We start from the raw sequence: 24,837 nt of genomic DNA, 5'->3' as shown, positions 1-24,837 counted from the left end.
TTTTGGAAGCAGCAGGGTCTATTTTTACTGACTGGCTGGCTGTGGGCACCTCCATTGGAGACAATAATTTGCTATGACAGACACCCATAAGGTGGCATTCTGTCTGTTTGAGGCTCTAGGAAACGGGAGAACACGCTTAAGCAGAATCTAGTCTAGAGCAAACTTCAAGATGTCTGAAATTGAGATATGTACCATTTACATTCTTTAACGTATCCATCAAAAGTTCTTCTAAAACGATCCAGATGATTGCATAGCAAAGAACTGCTGTGTACAATCAACCATGTGCATTCAATATTGGAATTATCCTGGGCAAGTTCTCTACACATCCTGATTAATCAGCAAATGGACATAGAAATCTTCATCAATATAGGTACTGATCATCATTAAAATGTCAAATGGAAGGTTTGTATTATGTGTATATTAAAAATAGGATATTTGGGGAAAGCATTATTTCAATATCAATATTTATTACTGCATCTACATGCAGTGCAATCTTGAGCATATTTGCTCATAAGTACATCTTCCTTGGTTCCCTAGGACTTGATCTCTACTCCTTGTACCTTTATGGTGCAATCCTAGGCATGCATGCATGCTCAGAAGTAAATCCTATTCAGCTCAGTGGGACTTACCGTACTCCCAGGTTAAACGTGCATATAATTTCTGCTTTAGCAGCTTTAGCTGCTTTGGCACTACTAAAATCTTTCCAGGGTGTTACAACTGGATCTACAAATAGCTTTCCTGTCAGATTTGCTGCTGTGCATATGAGTTTGTGCCTTTATGGAACTGCCAGCTCCTCTAGACGTCAAGTATGAGACATACGCTTTCTTTTTACGCTACTCCCATTGGCTGTTTAAACTGTGCATGAATAAGCCATTCATGGACCATAGCAGCACACTTTCATTTTATTTGTCCATCACAGACATTGCTGCCATCTTGTTTGCTTTGGACAGTGTTGAGATTTTAAAAGTTATTTCCTTCTGGAGCGCTCCATCTATCGCTGCCTCAACTATGCCTTGCAAAAAAAATAATAATCATTTCATATGTGTTCTATGTGGGCAGATGGGTACTGTAGATAGGTAACAGCATGTGTTTGAAGACTACTGTACAGTACAGTGGTGCCTCGCAAGACGAAAAGAATCCGTTCCGCGATTCTCTTCGTCTAGCGTTTTTTTCGTCTTGCGAAGCAACCCTATTAGCAGCTTAGCGGATTAGCGCTATTAGCGGATTAGTGGCTATTAAAGGATTAGCGGCTAAGCTGCTAAAAGGCTATTAGCGGCTTAGCGGCTTAAAAAAAGGGGGGGAGTGGGGGGGGAAGGCAAGACTAGCAAGACATTTCGTCTTGCGAAGCAAGCCCATAGGGAAAATCGTCTTGCGAAGCAACTCAGAAACGGAAAACCCTTTCATCTAGCGGGTTTTCTGTCTTGCGAGGCATTCGTCTTGCGGGGCACCACTGTATTCTATCTGGAAGAAAGCAGATCAAATGCCCCATCTCCTAAGAAATGGAATAGAGAAGAAACATAGAAGAAATGGCCTCATGGGTCAAAAACTAGGACCTCTGCCAGGCTTAGTTAGGTCCATGGGCCAGAGAGGTTCTCTTCCCTCCAAGTTAGGCCCAAGGGAGCACCGTCTCCAATTGCTTATTTGTTAATTAAAGTTAGATCTTGATCTTCTGTGATAACCTCAGTATGGCATAGCTGGAGATTCCAGGCTACTGACCAGACCCAATTTTGCTACGCTTCAGCATGGTTGCTATATAAGGTGCCGTCGCAGAACATGTTGCTCATATGCTTTCACAAGCAGAGGAAGGTTACAGGTGACTTAGAGCAGGGGTGCCAACACAGCATCTGTGGTCACTGGTGCCTATGAAAGCCTGCATTGGCAACCCCAGGCAGCCTTGCCAGGCTCTGAGCTTGCTTCTTGGCATTGGAGAAAGCAGGATTCATGCCATTAACAGCTGCATCTCCACAATGAGGACCAGCAGGACATTGGGGGAGTGGAGAGAAGCAACGACTGTACTCTAGTTTTGTGTTATGTCGCACCCCCATGGCAACCTTTTTGGGAATGGCTTACACAGCATCCTCTCCCCAAATTTGGAATGGACCCGCTGGTCCCAAAAAGTTGGCAACCCCTGGCTTAGAGTGATAGCGCAATCCTGTGCTCTGGTGGTTTTGATTTCCATTGCAAGCCTTTCTGTGTCTAGATCCATTCATCAGAAGAAAGTTGCTGAATCATTGCATCAAGTGCAGCCTTGCTGATTGCTATAAGTGAAATTTATTGTCTGTGAGTAGACCCAGTGTCAACAAACCATCCATTACTGCCTGCATAGGAAGCCACATCACACCAAGTAAGACCATTGGTTCTTTTAGCTCAGTGTTGTCTACACTGGAAGTAGTTCTGCAGGCTTTCCGACAGGATACTTTTCCTTACCTACCTAGAGATGTCAAGGACTGAACCAACGACCTGTACACAAAGCAGATGCTCAACCAGTGAGCTACATTTGTTCCGCTAAATGACTTTTCCTCCCTTATGCAGTTTTGGCTAGAACAAAGTATGTTTTGTAATCTATACATAATTTTTTAGAACTATTTTCTCCTCCGACACAAGAAGCAAAAATAAAATGACCCTCTTCTGCGTGATATTTTTCTTCAACTTTGGCAGATCAAACATTTCACATGTTTTAACAGCAGTATCATCTCTACAGGAGCTTGCTCATTTAGAGGAAAGCCTTTTCTAAAAATGCCCATGCCATGCAGACTAAAAAAATCTAGGACATACGTTTCATAGAAAATAACCCTCTAGTATTGTCAAGAGTACCTCAATTTCCCCCACATTAGCTATCAGAATTGCTAGCATTCTCCTGTCTCAAGAGACCACCGAGTGCGCCTCCAGGGAGAAGTCAAACCACTGCGCTATCAGCACCAAAACGATCTCACTGGCCAGAGCAAGACCTTTAGGGGCCCTAACTTGCTGGCATCTCTCTGTTTCAAGAGACAATGGAGTGCACCTCCACTGTCAAACTGCTTTGTTAGCAGCACTGAAGTGACCTCCCCAGGGTGTAAGCCTGGGCAGTGTGTAAAGACGTCCTGGTTGCCCAGACAACAAGACCTACCTCTCGGCCTTGCTTATGTGGTCCAAAGGAAAGAAGACCAATAAGTTTCACACCAGCTTGGTTGCAGGAGTTGCCAGAGGGAGGCGTACAAAGTACTATCCAACCATCATAGGGATTCCACTCTGGGCTTGTGTGGGCTTTATACCTTAGCCCACAAGGCAGCAAGGTTTAGGATCAGAGTTTTCCTTCTCCTAGATGGGCCACCTTCCCAGGTTGACAAGCCCCATCTGCCCCTCCTTTCCCTCTACCACCTTCTTGACCCTTGGACTCCCTCATCTGCTCAATCAACCAGAGCCTGTCTTTCCATGTAGGGGAAGTACCGTATCAAGAAAGTAATAAACAAATGAGAACCCTTATAAACAAACAATTAGGGGCATTTCACAGGGCACCAGTGGGGACTGGCCCATTTGGGCAAATAGGGCACTGCCCCACCAACCTCATTCTGCCTTCAGCCAGCCTCCAGGGGAGAAGATGGAAACAAAACTCAAATGAGATGGTCATGCCTGCCATTGGCTCTGGTTCCACCTACTGTTTGAACTCCCAGGATTCTGCCCTTCTGGTCCCAGTGGGCACCAGCCATCACTTCATGGGGCACCAATTCTCTGCCTCCCTACGATCCTGCTCTCTGTGCTCAGGGCTGGAATTAGGTTTGATGAGGCCCTAAGCTACTGAAGGTAATGGGGCCCTTTATATGTCCAGCTGTCCTTTGTCAACAACAAATTGTTGCTGTTTTTGTGTTGAATATATGCTATATGGCAGGCTTCCTCAACTTCAGCCCTCCAGATGTTTTTGGCCTACAACTCCCATGATCCCTAGCTAGCAGGACCAGTGGTTAGGGATGCTGGGAATTGTAGTCTCAAAACACCGGGAGGGCTGAGGTTGAGGAAGCCTGCTATATGGTAATTTATGGACCTAATAGGTATCTAAAGCCATTTTATTTCTTTATCTTATATTTTGGAAATGTACATCCAGGTTTTTTCCCCTTTGAATTTTTTTCTGGCCCCCAAGAGAGTGGGGCCTTAAGCTATAGCTTGTTTAGCTTATATGTAAATCTGGTACAGTCTGTGATGCATCGTAGGCCTGCTTCTTAGCACATTAAAATGCCAAAACGGGGAGGAAAGCTATTATATAGCCCATAAGTTCATGAATACACAAATAGGATTCCTTAATATCTTGGTCATTAAAAGGGGTTTTGTGTGTGTGATAATCCCTTGCCATTGTAAACACAGTGAGAACAGTTTACTGAAAATATTGTTTAATCTAAATTACTGGGGCATTCAAAGTGTACTTGAGATATCTTGTTTAACTAATCAATTATGGAAGGTTGATTAATTTTTCTTGATGTCCTGTCACTGATGAAGTTCACCCGGATGTCAAGGGAGGAAAAATGCGAATAGGTGCAAGTCAATAGATTGGTTAGTATCATTTATTCAAAGGAAAAACCAGAACTGTACAAAATCTTGTGGTTAATTATAGTATCATTTGATGTCCTACAGTGATTGTAATTTGACTCAAGCCACCCACTGTTACTTTTGTTTAAATAACTTGAGCTATACAGAAGACAGGGAAATTTAACTTGGCCTGATTACATTTAATGCTTTGTATCATTACAGCCATATGGTTTTGTTCCACCAGCTCCTTGAGATGATATACTTAAATTGTTTTAGCTTCATGGAGTGGTGTAGAAACAGTCACAGATTTCTGTACTGGAACAAGAAAACTGTTCCTTAAAACACTGATTTGGTTGAATAAATTTTCGTGTGTATCAGTAAGCATTTCCTACTTGAAGAAAATACTCATTTTAATTTGGTGATCACATACTCTCCAACATTTCTCTGATGGAAATAGGGATGTCCTATATAATAATAATAATAATAATAATAATAATAATAATAATAATACCCCACCCATCTGACTGTGTTGCCCCAGCCACTCTGTGCATATATAAACATATATATTGCAACATATATAAAAACACAAACATTTAAAAACTCCCCTATACAGGACTGTCCTTTAAAGGTTGTATAGTTACTTATCTCCTTTGCTTGGGGGTCACATAACTCCATACCCTCCAACATTTTCTCCAATGAAAATAGGGACATCCTAAGTAAAAGCAGAATATTCTGGGATCAAATCAGAAACTGGGACAGCTTCTGTAAATCCAGGACCGTCCCTGGAAAATAGGGACACTTGGAGGGTCTGTGATCACTTGCTGGGATGTGTGTATGGAGGTCCTGGGATTACCCACAAACTCATGTATAGATGGTGACCCCAGTGGATTTTTCAATTTGAGTGTGTGCGCAGGAGAGATCCTAAGAGCCAGTTATAGTGTGCAACATCCAGTTCCTGTAGCCTGAAAGTTTAAGAAGATAAAAAGCTGGTTTAGAAAGCAGAGTCTGGTGCTGAAAGGAATCTCACACTCTTGAAACACTTCCTGGAGATTGAGGGTGATGTACACATTTGTAAAATAAATAAATACATAATAAAAGAGTGTCATCCCACCCTTGGCATAATATATTAACAAGCCACGGCATTAATTGTTTAATTGTTCTCAAGGTTTTGGACTGGCAATGTGGACAACACAGCCTTGAAGGTGACAAAGTCAGGGTATAATTAATTAGCTGTTAAAAATCATGGTGTATTCTTGTCAATTTCACGAGAAGCTGCTAATTTGTCTTTGCTTGCCTAAAGCTGTTCTCTCTCTTTGTGCCATTTCCCATTTGCTCTGTTTTTGAAAGACACAGAGAGTAACAGCAGCTTGTGTTACAAGCGAAAATGGATAGGAAATCCTCTCATCTCAACAGGTCTCTTCTCCTGAGACATGAGGGAGCCCTGATACTTAAAACCTTTTTGCACGGTAAAGCCTTCCAGCAGAGTACACATTCTGTGAAGATCACTTTTTATTAGAGCTGTTCCAGTTCCATTGACTTGTTATAAAATGCACACACTTTTCCCCAGCGGTGTATCTTTTGTAATGATAGATTTGCACCAACTATTGCACATTGCACTTTACATCTGCCTGAGGGGTATGGGAAACAAGCTCCCTGGTCCATTCAGTCTAACTCTCTAGAATTGTGCTTTGTGGCCCTCTTGCACTTTGTGATTGGCGAAGGTTTCTCATAGGCAGTCATCAAGGAGAGGTATAAATACAGTGGTACCTTGGGTTACATACGCTTCAGGTTCATACGCTTCAGGTTACACACTCCGCTAACCCAGAAATAGTGCTTCAGGTTAAGATCTTTGCTTCAGGATGAGAACAAAAATTGTGCTCCGGTGGCGCGGCGGCAGCATAAGGACCCATTAGCTAAAGTGGTGCTTCAGGTTAAGAACAGTTTCAGGTTAAGAACGGACCTCTGGAACGAATTAAGTACTTAACCCGAGGTACTACTGTAATCAAAATCCCTCCTGCAATAATTGAGCGGAAGACACCAAAAGGCTACATAGTTTGACCATGTGCCCTGTCCACAGGGCAATCCAACACACAGCATACCCTACAACGCATTGAGTCCCAAACTGGGACATGCCACTTCCTGTTCGTGCTCCCATGAAAGTCACATGACACGTGAGAGATCATGGAGCCCACAAGACACACTTCGCGCTTTCACTGCATTAAAAAATGTGCATTTTGAGGTGCTGCATGAGATCGCAGCGTGAAATCACGAGATATTGTGGTACCCAAGATGGCTGCTGTGCTCTCATGGGGGAAACGGGATGTCTCAGTTTTTCTGGGACATTTGTGGGGGATTACAATAGGGACATCGTATGAGAGCCAGTGTGGCGAAGTGGTTAGAGTTTTGGACCAGGACCTGAGAGATCTGGGTTTAAATCCCCACCCAGCCATGAAGCACCTTGGGCCAGTCAGACTCAACCTAAATTACCTCACACAGTTGTTGTGAGGATAGAAGAGGAAGTGGGGAGAATCCCTTAGGCCACCTTCAATTCCTTGGAGGAAATGCGGGATATCAGAGTAATAACATAAGTAAAATATGGAAGTGTATAAAGTCACCCACCATGAAAGTCTTCTTTACATGGGTTGGTGCTGACCTTTAGAGCCCTAAATGGCCTCGGCCCAGTTTACCTGAAGGAGCGCCTCCACCCCCATAGTTCAACTCGGACACTGAGGTCCAGCAGTGAGGACCTTCTGGCGGTTCCCTCACTGCGAGAAGTGAGGCTACAGGGAACAAGGCAGAGGGTCTGCTCGGTAGTGGCACCTGCCCTGTGGAACACCCTCCCACCAGATGTCAAGGGAATAAATAACTATCTGATTTTTAGAAGACACCTGAAGGAAACCATGTTTAGGGAAGTTTTTAAAGTTTGGTGTTTTATCGTGTTTTTAATATTCTGTTGGGAGGCGCTCAGAGTGGCTGGGGAAACCCAGCCAAATGGGCGGGGTATAAATAATAAATTATTGTTATTATTATTATTACATGCCATTTGTGTGAAGAGAGTAAATGAGCAGAAAGGAACAGCAGAGCAGCACAGCTTCCTTGACTTCTCTTGTGATATCCACCCTGGGGTCACCCACACTTCCTCTTCTCCTACTGCTTTCCTTTTGGTGTCATGTTTTAAAGATTTTTTTATCATTGTTGTTTTACTGTTTGTTGTTTACTGCCCTGAACTCCTTTGGGAAGAAGGGCGGGATATAAATTTAATAAATGGATAAATTAAAAAATGAATAAGTCAGAAAAATTCCTTTTGTCCCCTAAAACTCTAGCTCATCCAGTCTTGAACTGAAAATGTTCTTCTGCCCAGGGAGATCAAATTGCATTTACTAGCATTTAGCAGTCATCTTCTTCACATACATACATACATACATACATACATACAACCTACTTTAAAAACAGCAATAAACAAAAATAGGAAGTCCATCATAAGGCCAGAATCAACTCGTAGTAATAATAACGATGATGATGATTTTTAAAAGCCAGTTAAATAAGTCGTTGTGCTTGAATGCTTGTGAGGAATGAGTACAGGAAGATGAGGATTATCTGAATTAAGTTCTTTAATTCTGAAGCCGCTTCATAAAAAAAGAGTTATTATTCAATGAATGAGAATTCACTTGAATATAAAAATTAACAACCCACTCATCACTGCCTCCTGTGTTTATGAATTCCACATCACTTGATATGCTTAAACTGCTCTTAAAATGTTTAATATTCTATATGTGATGGAATTTCCTCTTGAAGGTAAAAGTAAAGGTACCCCTGCCCGTACGGGCCAGTCTTGACAGACTCTAGGGTTGTGCGCCCATCTCACTCAAGAGGCCGGGGGCCAGCGCTGTCCGGAGACACTTCCGGGTCACGTGGCCAGCATGACATCGCTGCTCTGGCAAGCCAGAGCCGCACACGGAAACGCCGTTTACCTTCCCGCTATAAAGCGGTCCCTATTTATCTACTTGCACCTGGGGGTGCTTTCGAACTGCTAGGTTGGCAGGCGCTGGGACCGAGCAGCGGGAGCGCACCCCGCCGCGGGGATTCGAACCACTGACCTTTCGATCGGCAACCCCTAGGCGCTGAGGCTTTTACCCACAGCGCCACCCTCTTGAAACTGCATATCAAAACACATGGTATTTAATTTGCTTTTTACCCAGTTATCATGCGGTGGTAGTGGTGTTCCTTTGTGTTTGGCTATAAATTACAGATAGATAATGTTGCACACAACCCCAATCTCTGAGTGGTGTGAGATTCCTGGGGTTCCATGCGCTTGGCAGGGGTTCAGTTTCCTTGGAATGAGGGAGAATGGAGACTGTATTGTCTTTAGGATATATGGTTTATTTACACATATATACAACCTGAGCCTAAGATGGAGGGGATAACAGCACTCACACCCCATAAGGTCTTGCTTCTCCCGTAGTCCCAGCCTTTGAAGCAAACAGGAATCAAGCATGATTCTTCCTCTCTGGCCGCTGGCTGCCTCTCGCCCAGGTCTCTCACACAACTCTCTGGTTATTGTCCTTCTCACTACAACACTATTATACAGCAGCAGATATAGCAACTCAAGAAGTGGTTTTTGTAGTGGAATGTACATGTCAGTAAATAATATTCTGTACCTGTGGTAGATTGTTCTAAGGATCAACCGTATGACCGGGTTTGGATGTTCTTTCCTGGCTTCATTAACCATGGTTTATGAAGCCAGGAACAAGCATAGGGTTTGCCATCTCCTCCGTCACCCCTCCCCACACTTCTCATACACAATTCAATTTCAATTTCCTTTTACACTTGAATTACACCAGAATTACACATCATGCCCAAACCAAACATAATAATTCAGACTTATTATTGTGATTAGTTGAGCAAAGATGAAAACAGGGTGAGGTATTCAACTTTTTTTTACTCATTTTACTCAGTTTACCCATTGGAATTAATTAACATGACAAAGTTATGTTATCAGTAGGTCTGCTTTGAGTAAAACTTATTTGAAGACCACGCAGAGTACCCTGGTTCAGGCCTAACAGTGACTCAGATTTATGTGCAAGTGAGGAATGCAGTTTCAAAGCCAGCATTTGAGTGAAGGAGGAGAGGGGTGACAGACGAGTACTGAAGCCTGACAGTTATATCTGGCTTCATAAACTATGCCTTGTGAAGCTGGGAAATACCATCCAAGCCTCTATTTCTATATTCTGTATGTTGCATAATGACCTGGTTTGCATGTCATGCTAAGCCAAACCATGGGTTAATGTGAACGCATGGACTCTGGGAGAAGAGGTCACGGCTGTTCTTCCCTCTCCTCTTGTTCTGGCTGCTGTGCTGACCCAAGCAATAGTTCGACTTAGCTGCATGCTGTCCAAATCCAGGCTTGTGGTTTAGCTCTCTCCATACTAATCATGAGCTCATGGTTTGTCCAGGGGAGCTAAACCAGAAGCCTAGGTTCAGACGCCATGCTAAAGTAAACCATGGCTTAGCTCAGCATTGCACAGCAGCAGACTGACCAAGGAAGAGCACAGTAACCATGATCTCATCTCTGGCAGCATGCGTGTTTGTGGCAAGCCATGGTTTGGCTTAGCGTGACATAGGAACCAGACCAATGTTTTGTTTTACCTAATAAAGAGATCGATTTTCTCATTCTCTCCCTCTTTTTATCAAAGTTAGCTGGTTTAGCTTCTTTTTAGATTTTATAAAGAGGAGAAGAGATTAGTTTCATTGCAGCTGAATGAGGGATAGATGCGATCTGGACAAAAATAGTTTCCTCCAGCACCAGCTGTTACGTAACTTGATTTAAAATTCAGCAAGAGAGCGTGGTTAACAAAATACCTTTATTTTTAAGATCTCTGGAATTGAAACTGAATTGCTTTCATGATAGGCAGATGGCTGCGTAATGAACGGAGGCTGGCTTTAACAATATGGGTCAGTGGGGGGAGGGAATTAAGAGCTTATTAGGAAACACACTATCCTGGGGACACAACATTGATTGATACATGTCCCCTCTCTGTACCCTAACATGCTTAATGAGTTTTTGTCTGACATGGACCAATTACTGTTACTGATGGGTGCACTGATGGATTGCTGAGTCAGCATGATCTGAGGACCAAGTTCTGTGAGAAGCTCCGAAAGCTTATTGGCTTACGCACTAAGGGTGAGGCACAGATCTCAGACATTGCATAAAAGGCTTTGCATCTAGCTGCACAGAAAGCCAGGAGGAAGAAAGAGGCACAGATAAAGCAGTTATCATCTGTACCTTACGTTTGAATGGGATGTGTTTTTTTTGAGCACTGTATTAAAGGGACATTTGCCCAGCTGTTTCTTTCATTGTATTTGTGGTGTGCTCCTGTGGTGTGGGCATTCAGGCACTGCCAATGTTCCAGGTCAGTTCGGTAGGTGAATAGGCCAGCATGGAACAGCTGTGGCATGTTGCTATGCTGTAATCCTTTAATTTGATACTTCTGATACCAGAGACTCATGGATTGGACTGTGACCATCTGATGCACAACTAAATATATGATAGATTGTGAAGATCCAAAATGCAGGTATAAAAATGCTCTGTCAAGCTTATGTGTCCTCTAAGATGTAGAAGGAGAAATGTAGGGTTGCCATTGTTTTGAGCTTTTTTTAAATCAGCAAAAACAACACTGCCGACACGGGTTCGTGGACATTTTCGCCTGGACACTGCTTCCGACTGCAGTATTCCAGGTATGTCCAGGAAATTTGGGACATATGGCGACCCTAAGAAATGCCCACTTTTTCTTTTTCTTTTTTACACTGGTTATATCACACCTCTAACTGTTTTATTCACTATTTAAAGGTGCCATATATTTATATCATGTATAATTCACTTCCAGTGCAGCCTTATCATGCAGTTTTGATATGTGGAAATGCCTTGTTACTGAGTCAGACAAATGGTGAATCAGTCAGCAGAGTTCTGACTCTGGAAACGCAGGCTCTCAGCAGAGCAATATGGATCCTTAAATCCATTTAGCTGCAGGAGATAATAGTGCATTAGGAGACTACCAGAAACGGCTGAATTATCCTGTTGAGTGGTCACTTAGTTTATTAGGGCGGATAGCAGCTGGAGCAGTCTGTAGCCTTGACCAAAACACTCTCTAGCTCAGACTAAAAATTTCCTAGCTGGATTTGTTAACCTTTTCTTTAAACCCTGTGGTGGCATTTTAGCTACTTTTCTGACTTCATGAGAGCAATAAGGCTCTCAGCAAGTCCCCTGCCTTTCCCCCGACTTTGCCACGTGCATCAAGCTCATTTTGTTTTGGCTATCTTGCCTGCCTGGTTTATAGGTTGGTGTAGAGATGACACGACAGTTGCCTTGCTCTGCCAAGCAGAACGCTAGTGGACGAACAGAAGGACAGGGAAGAGGAGCCTGGCGTTCCTAGATTAGTAGGAAGAATGACAACCCGGGGAGGACACTGCCTGATGATGCCATTTCTCTTGGGAATGTGTGTGAGATCTTTGCTTTCCTTTTGTACCTAGGGAGCTGGATTAGGGCAGCTTTTTGTTCTTCTGGGAAACCATGTAATGAATTAGGTGCAATTATTCAGTGATTTCTACACTTGCTGCAAGCAAGTGTGAGCTTTTAAGGAACGGGGAGGGAAGGGCTGGAAAGCTCTGGCCTGGAATGTTTTGATTATGTTTGTAAGAAATTTGACAGTGTGGAAATGTGATAGACTTTCAGCCTTCGTGTGTGTGTGTGTGTGTGTGTGAGAGAGAGAGAGAGAGAGAGAGAGAGAGAGAGAGAGAGAGAATATGTGGTAACTGGCAGTGATTCATGGTGACTTTGTTATGGGTAATAGGAGAAAGGATTTGTCTTAATTTTAATAGCTGCCAGTATGACAGCGGTAGTATCTGCAGTGCTGGAGGAGTGCTGTGCAGACTCAAGAGTGCAATGAGAGGAAGCAGACCAGCAGTTACTCATGCCAATGAGAGTCGCCAGAATATCTTCCTCCAACATTCTCTTTTCAACCTGGGAGAGGTTTCCTTAATGTGTTTATACAGAAACATGCTCTAAAGGTGTATGTTAGTGGTTAAGTGTTATTTTCCTTGTTGAAATACACATACAGTACACAGAGAGAGGGGGTGGAGAGAGAAAGAGAGAGAGAGAGAGAGAGAGAGAGAGAGAGAGAGAGAGAGAGAGAGAGAGAGAGAGATCAGCTTAGAGAGTTTCACAAGGACTCAGTTTTATACACAACAGCCACTGGGCAAGTGCTGTGTGTTGTGCTTCCTGGGGTTGTACTAGATATTGATCAGTAGGAAGTAATTAGTTTGCCTGTGAGCAATGCTCAGATTGGCAATGGTGAATTTTGTGGGCCTAATCAGAATCCAGCATTCAGAATGTAATGTTGCTGAGAGTAATTTAGGAACCGTAATAAAATTCAAAAAATTCATTGAAATGGCACAGTTAAGACTGGGTTCAAATAATAATTAAGATAGGTGTGTTTCTTTGTTCTCAAGTGGGGAAGGTTTTCTCAAATTACAAAATGGCACCATGCAACTGTGACACTCAGTGGGGACTATTTGGCTGCTATTGTCACCATTAGATAGGACATTGTGGCATACTTGTCAAAATCACATATGCAACACAATCCTAGACATGTTTCCTTGTAAGTAAGCGCTGAGTGTGTTCAACGAAACTTTCTTGGAGTAGACGTATGTGCTTAGGATTGCATCCTTATAGTTCCATCCTGTGTACGTTTACACAGAAGTAAGTCCCACTGAATCCAATGAGAGTTACTCCTAAGAAAGTGTGTTTAATATTACAACCATAAAGTACACACACACACACACACACACACACACACACACACACGTTTTGTGTTGGGAGTTGTTGCATTACTACATTAGGAACATGTAAAACCTTTCCGGATTAGCAGTTTTTAGCTAAATAAAAAGTGCAGATGTTTGCTGCCTGGTTGTTGCATGCGGCACGTTTCCTTTCCTTGAGGTTCAGCTTCAGCTTCAGCAGTGTTGATTTTTTTTTGCCTAGCATGATGCAGTGTATCTTAGACTATTTTTAAAAACCTAACTTCTTCCTCCACAAATGGTGCTCATTGCCAAAATGTGGTTGCCCACATGTCAAAGATAGCAATGTTCATGAGTTCATGAGGATAAGCAATACAACATATACACCCATGCTTTTGTGAGATTTTTAAAAAAGTGTTTGTGATTATTGCTATTTATGTATTTAATATGGCTATAAAGTGTTCATTGCAGTATAGTGGTGCTCGGGCATCTAACCTTTAATAAAAGTAATAAGCAAGGCTATTGAATGAAACAAGGCTATTGTCTCTCCTAGCAGAACCCTGACATGCTATTTCTGTTTGCCATGAATTTATTTAGTGCTTTGAAGGCACGCCCCCCCCCACACCCCTGCTTTCCACTGCTGAAGCATAAAACTACACTGATTATTTTTTTAAAGGACCAGATAGCCCATCACAGCAAGGCTATTCAGCCCTCAGTCCCAAACATTTATGTGTCGACTGGATATTGCACTGCTGTCTTCGACTGGGAAGAAGACGGGAGAGTAATCTGTATGACCTTTATCTCTACCTATCACTGGAGCTGTGTGCAAATGGCCCCATAAAATTCCCCACTGTATTTGTGGGCAGAGAAATTGGGGTCCGTTTCATTGAATTTCTTCAAAAGGGAAAATAAATTATGCAATGTTTCTGCAGGGTTGGTGATCACCATTAGCAATGGCAGTACCAGAGGGGGGTGTTTCCCCTCCTAAAATTTTCTTGCTTACTTGCTATCAGACTGGCAGCCATTTCCCATCCCATTATACTCTTGGGGTTTTTTATTCTTTCACTTTTATTTTCCAAAGCCAGGCTTGCATGCTGTTGGCAACTCAACTTATGCTCAGGTTTTACTAAAACCTCAGTTTTCATTAACTCTACACATCCCTTGCAAGTTTATGTGTCTTTTGGCAATAAAAATGTGCTTGAAAATGTATAAACAATGAATATTGTAATATCAGAAACTGGAGGGTGGGGTGCTAATGGGAATTTCTAGTGGTCAGAGGCTGTATTGCTGTCTATAAATTCTTATGCCAACTCACAACCAGCAGAAACAAAATAAATTATGGAAACCTACTTGATTTGCAAGGTTCATGCAGATTGCAGCTATCCTCAGTGCTGAATTGGGGTTGTGTTTCTGCAGAATTTTAATTTAATTTAATTTTTTTAGCTTGCGGTGCACATGGGCTGCTTTTCATGCTTTTGAGGCTAAGGTGGAATGCTTCCTGAGCTTAAGCAGATATATTATTAGCAATCCAAACTGATGTGCATTTTGGGTGGAGTGGGCAGAACACTTATAATCCAAGTTTTCACTTTTAAAACCATTGCCTTTCTTCTCTTCTGTATACACAGCAGGAAGAATTATGGTCTAGAGCTCCCGACATTAGCCATGGAAGTAGCACTATCTCCCATCAGGTCTCAGGAACTGGATTCTGTAGCTGCAGATGCATCTCCCATGGTCATTAACATGACTCCCACCACCGAGCAAGATGGCGGAGAAGACGCCATGAAAGATCTTGATTCCGGACAACAGTATGAAAAGCCCCCTCCACTTCACACGGGAGCTGACTGGAAAATTGTTCTCCACTTGCCTGAGATTGAGACATGGCTGCGGATGACATCAGAAAGGGTCAGGGATCTGACTTACTCGGTGCAGCAGGACTCGGACAGCAAGCATGTGGATGTGCATTTGGTGCAGCTGAAAGTAAGCAGAAGTATTTCTCTGTAGATGTTACGTGTGAGGGAGAGGGTACCACTAGGCATGGGGGAGGGATTTGGTTCAGGTCACCTTGAAATGTGAGTTTACACCAGTTCACGAGCGATAGACTTGTAATCTGGTGAACCGGGTTCGCGTCCCCACTTCTCCACATGCAGCTGCTGGGTGACCTTGGGCCAGTCACACTTCTCTGAAGTCTCTCAGCCCCACTCACCTCACAGAGTGTTTGTTGTGGGGGAGGAAGGGAAAGGAGAATGTTAGCCGCTTTGAGACTCCTTCGGGTAGTGATAAAGTGGGATATCAAAGCCAAACTCTTCTTCAAACAACAATATGCGAACCAAAACAGAGCTATCCTTCAAAATTCACATCTCTCTGAATTTTGCAATGTGGGGGGTAACGTGTACCCAAATGCATCTGCTGAGGTAAAGCAGGCATATAGATGCATGTAGTAGTGAAAGTAACCTAAGCAAATGCATTATAAGAGGGAAATGTAATGGATTGGCTGGATGCAAAGGAGTGGTGGGAGGCACCAGCTGGGGACCCCCTCAAGGGACCCCGCAGGGGAAGAAGGCTCAGAGCCAGGAGATTGGTGGTGGGACGATGATACATGGTCAGAGGGAGAAGAGAGAACAGACTGGGGGGAGGAGGTGTCGGAAGCTAAAGAGGCAACAGGGTTTAGTGAGAAGGAAGAGGCTGTGGCAAAGAGCAGTTCAGATTCTGAGGCAGAAGCAGAGAGGGGTCAAGAGGCAGAGATGAGGCAGGCTGCTGAAGAAGCCAGGGAATCTCCCCTTCCTGCTGTGACCAGCTCCCCTCCCTCCCTGGTCTTCCAGAACCCACAGAGAAATGGAGAGGGCAGAGCAAAGAGAGGCAAGAAGCCAGAACCTTAGGCTACTAGGGAAGAAACCGGCAGAGGAGCCTTAGGGAGCGGTGGGAAGGCGGGGACCTGCAGTCCTCACAACTGCCTCATTGGAGCAAGACCCACTGGGAAGGGTTGCTGTAATCACTAGGCCTGCACTGGTTTGGTTTCTGTGAATGAAGAGTTAACGTTACTGACACTAGGTGCTCACCTGCCCCGACTCTGGCTCCAGACAGGAAAATATGCTTAGCAAAATGTGTATATTTGTCAAATTTGTCAATAAAATGTGTATATTGGGAGATATTCTAATTAAAATGCTAATGAATTTTCATGAGGACATGTGTGGTGGCACATGTGGTGATGGATAGAGCCATCCTCCTGCACCAGAAGGACCAATCCAGCATTCCTCCTGATACACCTGAGCAGCTCTGGTCTCACTGTTGCCCTGTACTGCTCCATACCAGCCCAACCTGAAGAAGTGGCTGTGATGCTAGTGTCATGAGGCAGGTCCATGACTCCACCCCACCTGTATGCCTCATGACCTAGCTTCTGCATTACCCTTCTTGTTGTTCTTCCCATGTAACTCGAGTTTGAATTCTGATGGATTTGGCCCTTCTGCTTGTACATATCAGGCTCAGCGCTGGCAGGCTCTAATATGGGAAAGGGCAGATAAAAACCTGTGATAGTGATTAGAAAATTTGATTAAGGGTGTTTATGTCCTAGAAAGAAAGAGAGAGAGAGAGAGAGAGAGAGAGAGAGAAGAAACTGCTCATCATTTGGAAACATTTTTAATCAGCCTTCCTCGGTCTTTTACTGACTGATAGTTTGTAGAAGTGGATTTAGGACAGGTTTCCTCACACCAGGGCCAAGGGGTTGCTTCCCCATCTCCTTCCCAAGGCCTAGTAAGTGATTGCTTCAGGAAGGAGGTGCAAAGGTTCTGGCAGGGTGCTAGAATCCTCCCACCTCCTTCCCAAAACCCAGTTAGCGCTTGCCCAGCTTTGGGAAGGAGGTGGGACCTCTAGAACCCTGCCAGAGAGCATTAAATTTTGGCCTTGCACATGGCACCATATTACCAAGGTTCGCCCCGAAAGTCTGGCATCTGAGTGTATGTACAGCAAGAGTTCCAGAACAAATAATTTTGCTACCTGTAGTGAAGGACCAGGTGGTGCCCCTTTCACATTCCAGCAGACTGGACAGGCAGTTGAGTCTTGCTTCAACACTTATGATAGGATCATGTCCTCCACCACACCTGAGGCAGCAAACCCAATTAGGGGCCCCAGGAGCAGCTGTATGGCATGAGATAAGCCTGCTGGATCAAGTCAGTGGTCCATTGAGTCCAGCATCTGGTTCTCACAGTGGCAAACCAGGTGCCTGTGGGAGGCCTGCAAAATGGACTTGCGTGCTCTCTGCCCACCAGTGATTCCCAGCAACTGGTATTCAGTGCAGGTAAAACATGGCCATTGTGGCCGGTAGCCTTCTCTTTCCTGAATTTGTCTAATCCTCTTTCAAAGCTATCCAAGTTGCTGGCCATCCCTTGCCTTCTGTGGGAGTGATTTCCACAGTTTACCTATGGACAGTGTGAAGAAGTATTTTCTTTTATTTGTCCTGAATCTTCCAACACTTAGCTTCTTTGGATGTCCATGAGTCCTGGTATTATGAGAGAGGGAGAAATACTTTTTTCTTGTCTACTTTCTGCATGCTATGCATAATCTTACAAACTTCTGCCATGTGACCTAAAAAGTTCCAAATGCTGCAACCCTCCCTCATAGTGAAATTGCTCCAGCCCCTTCATCCTTGTGGCTGTCCTTTGCTGAACATCTTCGAACTGGTTCTGAGGTGTCAACAGATGGGAATGGTGAAGGTGGTAGAGCAAGGGTCAGCAAACTTTTTCAGCAGGGGGCCGGTCCACTGTCCCTCAGACCTTGTGGGGGGCCGGACTATATGGGGGGGGGAATGAATGAATTCCTATACCCCACAAATAACCCAGAGATGCATTTTAAATAAAAGGGCACATTCTACTCATGTAAAAACACCCTGATTCCCGTACCGTCTGTTGGCCAGATTTAGGAGGCGATTGGGCCAGATCTGGCCCCTGGGCCTTAGATTGCCTACCCATGTGGTAGAGGCTCAGGAGGAACAGTTGAGAAAATGGGCTGCCCCTAGCATCTGTTGCCTGACGTGTTTCCTCACTCTGCCTAATGGTCAGTCCGGCTCTATACAGCAAAATAACACAATAAATAAATAAGCACTACCATTTTTTAAAAAAAGGCTTAGAACTCCGACATGAGTACGTAATACACTTCATTACGGGAACAGATAATGGATTCGGTAACTGGTCATAATTATAGAAATGGTTTTCCTCAGAACAACCACTTCTGTGTGAGTAAGTGCTTTGCACAGAAAGCAACCTGCAGACAGATGATTGGTATTCATCTCACACACCTTCCCAATGTTGTGAAGACAGTCTGCCACCTCTGCTTTACAAGCTTTCCGTGATGTGCATGAGCTTCTTTGGAGAATTCAATAGAAAGACATATATGTAAATCTCAATTTACATGTGGCTCTGCTTTCCGACCCAAAGCGAAGTAGCTGTGCTTGGTTTTCTGTTTGTTTACACAATTAAATAGAATATAGTTCGCCTCCCAGTTTTTCAAGCATCCAACTTATTTTGTTTAAAAAATGAATCATACTTTTCCCATGAAAGAAGACATCTTCACACAAAAGGTTTTAAAATGTGCACTGTGAGAAATAGGAAGATAAAAGGCCAGCATAACGTACTAATAATCACCAGTTGCAAGTGCAAGTAGAAGACCCATTTCCCAGCTTTCAACCTCTTTTTTTTTTGTAGAAGTAGTGAGAGGTTGTCTAGCATCCCGTTACAACAGCTGTTTTTCAATTATGTAACAATTTTTGGAGTCCATTGGAGATTTATGGTTTATTTTTATTCCAGTTATTCCAATAACTGCAGCTAAGCGCTTGAGCAGGCTCGTTGATTTTAATGGCATTTCCCAACTTTGTTTAGGATGGTAATTTTGTTATTTCTTAACTGGTGGATACAATTGACTAGTTGTTACTACCTTAATTCCTAGTGGCAGAGTTGTTACTCTGTATGTGTGTAAGCTCTGTGGACATAAGGCACAGTCAATGTATGAAGGTCCGGGGCGTGTACAGTGGGCATGATCCTGCTTCATCTCCACATGTTCATTGTGTACAGTTGAAAGACCATGTGAGAAAGGCTTCTGAGATGCCCTCTCCCTCTCTCTTAACACAAGGACTAGGGGCCATTCGATGAAGCAGGATGTTGAAATATTAAGGACAGACAAAAGAAAGTACTTCTTCACACAGAGCAAAGTTAAACTGTGGCATTTTCTCCCACAAGATATCGTTTTCATATAAGCAAAACAGTAAAAGAGAGTCATTATATTTCTGCCTAATAGCTGGACTGTTTTATATACCCTGAGAATTCCTCTGTGAACTTTAGAGAAATAAAAGAAGATAAGCATCCCTGCAGGGAGCTTTGACAATAATTTGTCCAATTATATATTACTTTAGAAAGGAAATGAAATGGGGAATTTAATTTTTAGTACTTGTTTTTGAGAGCTCCCTTGTGTGCCATGTTGCCTTCTTACCAGTGATGTGTAAGTACTAATGATCCATTTTTACTGTAGGCAACTTGGATCAGGCAAAGCAATGGAGAAATCCTGTAAATATACAAGTCCTCATAGATGACTAGAAATAGAAAACATTTGGTATCCAAGCTTTGTTTGGAATTGAAGAGATCCTCAAACTTAAAAGAGTCAAACTGAAGTCTCTACCCCAGCTCTCTTGTTAACACAGTCTCCCTCAGATTAAAATCAACAATATAATTTTGATGAGCTTTAATTGGGGGGGGGGGATGTTGGTGCTGATAGTTTTGTGTCAGCAAATTCCGACAAAATACAAAGAGCTATTACTTCAACATTCCAAACAGCTATTAACAGCCCATATTAGACGGGTTAATTAACTTGCACAGTGTTTTAATATAGCAACAAAATGTTCACCATACTTGGAGGTTGTTGCATCCAGAAAACAGTTGTGTTACACAATTAGAGCATGAGAAATTGTTTGCTCTCCTCAAAGATATGGGTTGCAGAAATAGTGACACCTGGGTAATGATGCACTGCTATTCAACATTTGCAAAGGATTGCAATAGCTTCTGTTAAACTGTTACATACCATAGAAATTGCTATAGATGTTGAGCAGAACACAGAAATGAATGTAACTGTATAGTTCCTGCCTTGCTATACTTCTTGGGTGTAAAGTGAAGTCAGACCACCGCAATGCTGTGAATGTAACCATACATACCAGGGATGATTTTGGCACTCACAAGGAAAGGGAAAAAGGGAGCATAGTCCTAGCTGAAGGAAAATTTGTTCTGTACTGCATGACAAACAGGGTTTTCTTTTTGTACTGAATAGAATTTAGGGGCGTGAGGGCAGACAATGGAAGAAGCTACTTGCTTACATAGCCATGTAAGCACATGTGTGCATATAAATATATTAATGTATATGCTGGATAGCTAGCTAGTTATGAGATGAAACTTTCAATCCTATGCTTGCTTACTTGCAAGTAAGTCCCATTAAACATACACAGTGCTTTTTTGGGGGGGGACGACGACGACAATGCAGGGGTACGCATACCCCTAAACACTTTGTGAATCTTTGTACTTTTGTCCATTTACTGTACTTATTTTTCCCGATTTGAACTATAAAATGGTGATTTTCTTGATTCAAAATGAGAGTGCCCATAAACATTTTTTTTTTTTTGGGGGGGGAGCACGGAACATATGGGTGAGCATTTATAGGATTGCACTGTTGGAAAGCTAACATTTAAGCGGTGAGGGATATGATCAGTGTATCTTCACAGTGCTTCTTGCACATTAGACAGCGGGGAAAGGAGCAGTTGAACAGAGTCCAAGCTCTTTCTGCACTCACCTAACAGATAGGAAGCCCCTGCATAACCTTTGAAAAAATTCATCTTTTCCAAATCCATTTTGTTCATTGCAGCATTCCCCGGTCCCATACCAATGCTGGTTGTTCACTGTCCTCACATTCCATTGTAGCAGGACTACACATCCTACTTATTTGTTTCTCAGATCTAGAGTCCTGTTGCTAATTTAAATACTTGCCCATGGACTCTTCACCGTCAGACCATAAACCCAATGACACTTCCTGTTTCTGCCAGAAATAAGGAAACCACATGCACTCTCTTAATTCCCCCACCCCAACCCAGGTACTTTTGAGGCCTCATTGGATGGTTACTATGCTCCAGTGAAACCTCATGTTGCTCCACAGATAGAGAAATGGGCACCAGTGGATCTGCCATAGGTTGCTTTCCGGTCGTAAAGTTTTTGCCAGATTGGGAGACCCAGTCATAGAAGGGGTAATGTCACATTATGTGTTTTAGGGGGCGTTTCAGGGGGCATTCCCTCACAACAGTCTGAATCCCACAGTGAATAAAGGAAAATCTAGCCTGCATTCCTTACTAACACAACATGATCCACTTCTATTCAGAAGTAAGCTGTACTGAGTGCAAAGGGACTTTTCCTATGCAAATGTGTTTGTTCCTCCTTGCACACTTCACAACTTTGCCTCTTGCAATCGGGTCTGGGCTGCTGGAGAACATGGAGGCTAGTGACACACATTGAAACAAGAGTGAGCAGCAAAGCTTTTGCAAGCTGGAGAAGTATGGAGAGAAGATGGGGCTTTGGGCTTAGTGTGCCAGCAACTACCGGTAAGTCTCAGGCACTCCTGTTTGAAAGTAAGCTGCATTGAGTGCAAAGGGACTTGCAGGTAAATCCACCTGGAAAGGAGAGAAAGTTGCACCCAGAAATGAACAGTAGAAACAATGAAAAAGGAATGAGGTGAGCACGGGCAGTGGAGCACAGGAGGATTAAAGAGACAAGGGGGAAATGGAATAAGGAAAAAACTGTGATATATGAAATGCACATTGCATGTCACAGTGCAATGTAACCAATTATTGGTTAGGCAAAAATCTGGTTTTAGTTTCAGGAAAGCTAAGATGAAAACCCAGACGGTGGTAATGTCACATGGGTTATACCCCCCAAAATACAGTGTCAGGCAACCTGCAAGGCGGTTTTTGAGACTGTGCAGCTAAGCCCATAGTGTCTGTGCTGAATGTGCAGATTTGTTTTAGCACTCTGTTTCACCCTGTTTGCAGACCTGCATGCAGCACTCTCCTGTTCTACAGTTCCTGTTGTGCAAGGTTGCGAATTTTCGCGGGAGGCTTTGATCCAGCAAGCCAGATGCATAATTTTCTAGTAAGACAAATTGAGACAGGCTTGTCCAGAGTTGCCAAGCAGGTATCTGACAGGGGAGGAAGCCAGATACAGAGTTGTTAAATTTGAAGAGTTTCAGGCACACAAGAGCATAAGCCTCAGTATCACCTCTGGAAGGCAAGTCTGAAATCTGATCTGCTTGGCTGGCAGCTCTGTCCTAGACTGCAGAGGAGTCCGAGTCCAAAGCTATCAAGTGAGCAAAGTGAAGCTGAGTCCTGCCAAGTGAGGGTGACACTGCACTTTTAATTGCTACATGCAGCAACTGGATTTGATTGCATGGGGAGGGGATCGCCCTGGAATGTGGAGCCAGCTTCAGGCTCTTGTTCAGACATTGCCATTGCAGCAACTCCTCCTCCTCAGGCCAACAGCATTTTGTGAATTAATCTAGAAGTTTGCAAACTAGTGATTAAGAACATGATCCTGGCACTCTCTGGTCTGAATCGCATCTCAGCCACAAATTAACTAAGTGGAAAATGCAGGAAATGGCTTTTTAAAAAAATAAAAGGGCAGAGTAAATAGCTGCTTCAGGGGGCAGGGCAGTTTTGGCAGAAAACCTGCATAGGGGAAAGGGGCAATACTTTGTCCTCATGTGCTGCAGCCCTGATTCAGATCATGGCTCTCCTTTCCAGTCTTTAACTGGAAAGATGGTCACATGAGAAATGTATTGTCTAGTTCCAGCCACAGTAGGATCTTCAAGAACTGCCATCTAGGCACTAGCCAGACCCACCTAGTTTCAGCAACACTGGTATGGCATGTGCCTTCACACCTTCTGACCTTAAATGCAATTGGCCTACAGCCACCTCTGCAGTTATCACTCAAAATACGTGTAGCTATGCCATTATGATGCTGCTGGATGAGAACATGGGAAGTTGGGCTGCTGCAGATGCAGAGAGTGCTCTCAGACAGGGGTAAAGGGACCCCTGACCATTAGGTCCAGTCGTGGCCGACTCTGGGGTTGCGGCACTCATCTCACTTTTTTGGCTGAGGGAGCCGGCATACAGTTTCCAGGTCATGTGGCCAGCATGACTAAGCCACTTCTAGCGAACCAGAGCAGTGCACAGAAACACCGTTTACCTTCCCACCGGAGCGGTACCTATTTATCTACTTGCACTTTGACGTGCTTTCAAACTGCTAGGTTGGCAGGAGCAGGGACCGAGCAATGGGAGCTCACCCTGTCGCGGGGATGTGAACCACCAACCTTCTGATCGGCAAGTCCTAGGCTCTGTGGTTTAACCCACAGCGCCACCCGCGTCCCTTGTGAGATGTCTAGTGGCCAGCAAATGCAATGGAGGAGGGAAAGCAATGGCCGTGTTTACATTATAACCTTTAAAGCATATTAGGAGCACATTACAGTGGTACCTTGGTTTTCAAATGTCTCTGTTGACGAACACTTCGTTTTTCGAATGCCATAAACCCAGAAGTAAATGCTTCGGTTTTTGAACACGCCTCGGAAGTCAAACATGCCACACGGCATGTTTTCAGTTTTTGAATGTTTCAGAACTCGAACGGTCTTCCAGAACAGATTACGTTTGAAAACTGAGGTTTTCAGGGCACTCTTCGAGGTGGAGAACCGTGCTTTGATATGCTTCAAAAGTATGGTCTGTAAGCAGCCAGTCTCATTGCATCAGGCTGACTCACTAGTTTCTTTTGGGAATTTGTGTTTAGGCAGCCAGTTAGCCTTGGGTGATCTAAAATGTTTTTGTTTCCCATCAGCATTTCCACCTATTTTGTGACTGATTCAGTACCATTGTTCTCAGTGACACAGTCTCAGGGTCTGAAGGGCCAGAGAACAAGTATATAATTTGCATGTGGAACAACATCGGCATCTGTGAAAATGTTGTAATGTTGTGAAATGTGGGGCCTCCATTCTCCAAAGCGATGCATGCAAGTAGTAGCAGAAATGATGTATTCCCATGGTGAAGTCAAGTGATTGCTGGCAGATCACATGCTTTAGATAAATAGCAAGAGTAGAGCGCCTTCAGCCTGTGGGCCAAATAAGTTCACCAGAACATTTTGAGCTAACCACACCCATATTTCCCTGTTCTACACTATATATGACATCAGGTATGAGAAACTCAAAGCTGTGGCTTGAAACTTTAAGCTGCAGCTAAATTTGTCTGTAGAGTAATTGTGTTTCAGATCAGAGTGTGTGAAGGCACCTGATATACTAATCTTGTTGAAATTAAGTTGGTCTGGAGATGCAGAGGATGAATTCGGAGTGCACTTTGTCTAAGCAACTTTGTGTGTTCCTAAATATAATTTTAAACAGTGTGTGGTTCGCTGATAAGCTTGTCAAATGTGCTAAGAAATAAATAGATTGCTGTGGGAGGTATCCAGCCAAGTAGTTCCATTGACACAATGA

General features: G+C 43.5%; 1 protein-coding gene across 5 annotated transcripts in view; it reads left to right on the top strand.

Moving 5' to 3' along the window:
* AKAP6 (A-kinase anchoring protein 6) overlaps positions 1-24,837 on the top strand; it is a 251,727-nt gene that overhangs the window by 24,816 nt on the left and 202,074 nt on the right. For 4 of the 5 annotated variants that reach the window (XM_028721039.2, XM_077926121.1, XM_077926106.1 and 1 more), the window contains exons 1-2: positions 11,882-11,993; positions 14,919-15,270. In XM_028721039.2, the coding sequence (XP_028576872.2) occupies positions 11,944-11,993; positions 14,919-15,270 (402 nt within the window). In that variant the 5' untranslated portion in view covers positions 11,882-11,943. Of the gene's footprint in view, positions 1-11,881; positions 11,994-14,918; positions 15,271-24,837 lie in introns of those variants that run through there. The other variant, XM_028721043.2, reaches the window with a different exon arrangement.

Source organism: Podarcis muralis, chromosome 1 (assembly GCF_964188315.1).
Source record: "Podarcis muralis chromosome 1, rPodMur119.hap1.1, whole genome shotgun sequence".
Classification (NCBI taxonomy): domain Eukaryota; kingdom Metazoa; phylum Chordata; class Lepidosauria; order Squamata; family Lacertidae; genus Podarcis; species Podarcis muralis.
Note: the sequence above shows the minus strand (reverse complement) of the source record. Positions and strands in the feature narration are given on the sequence as shown.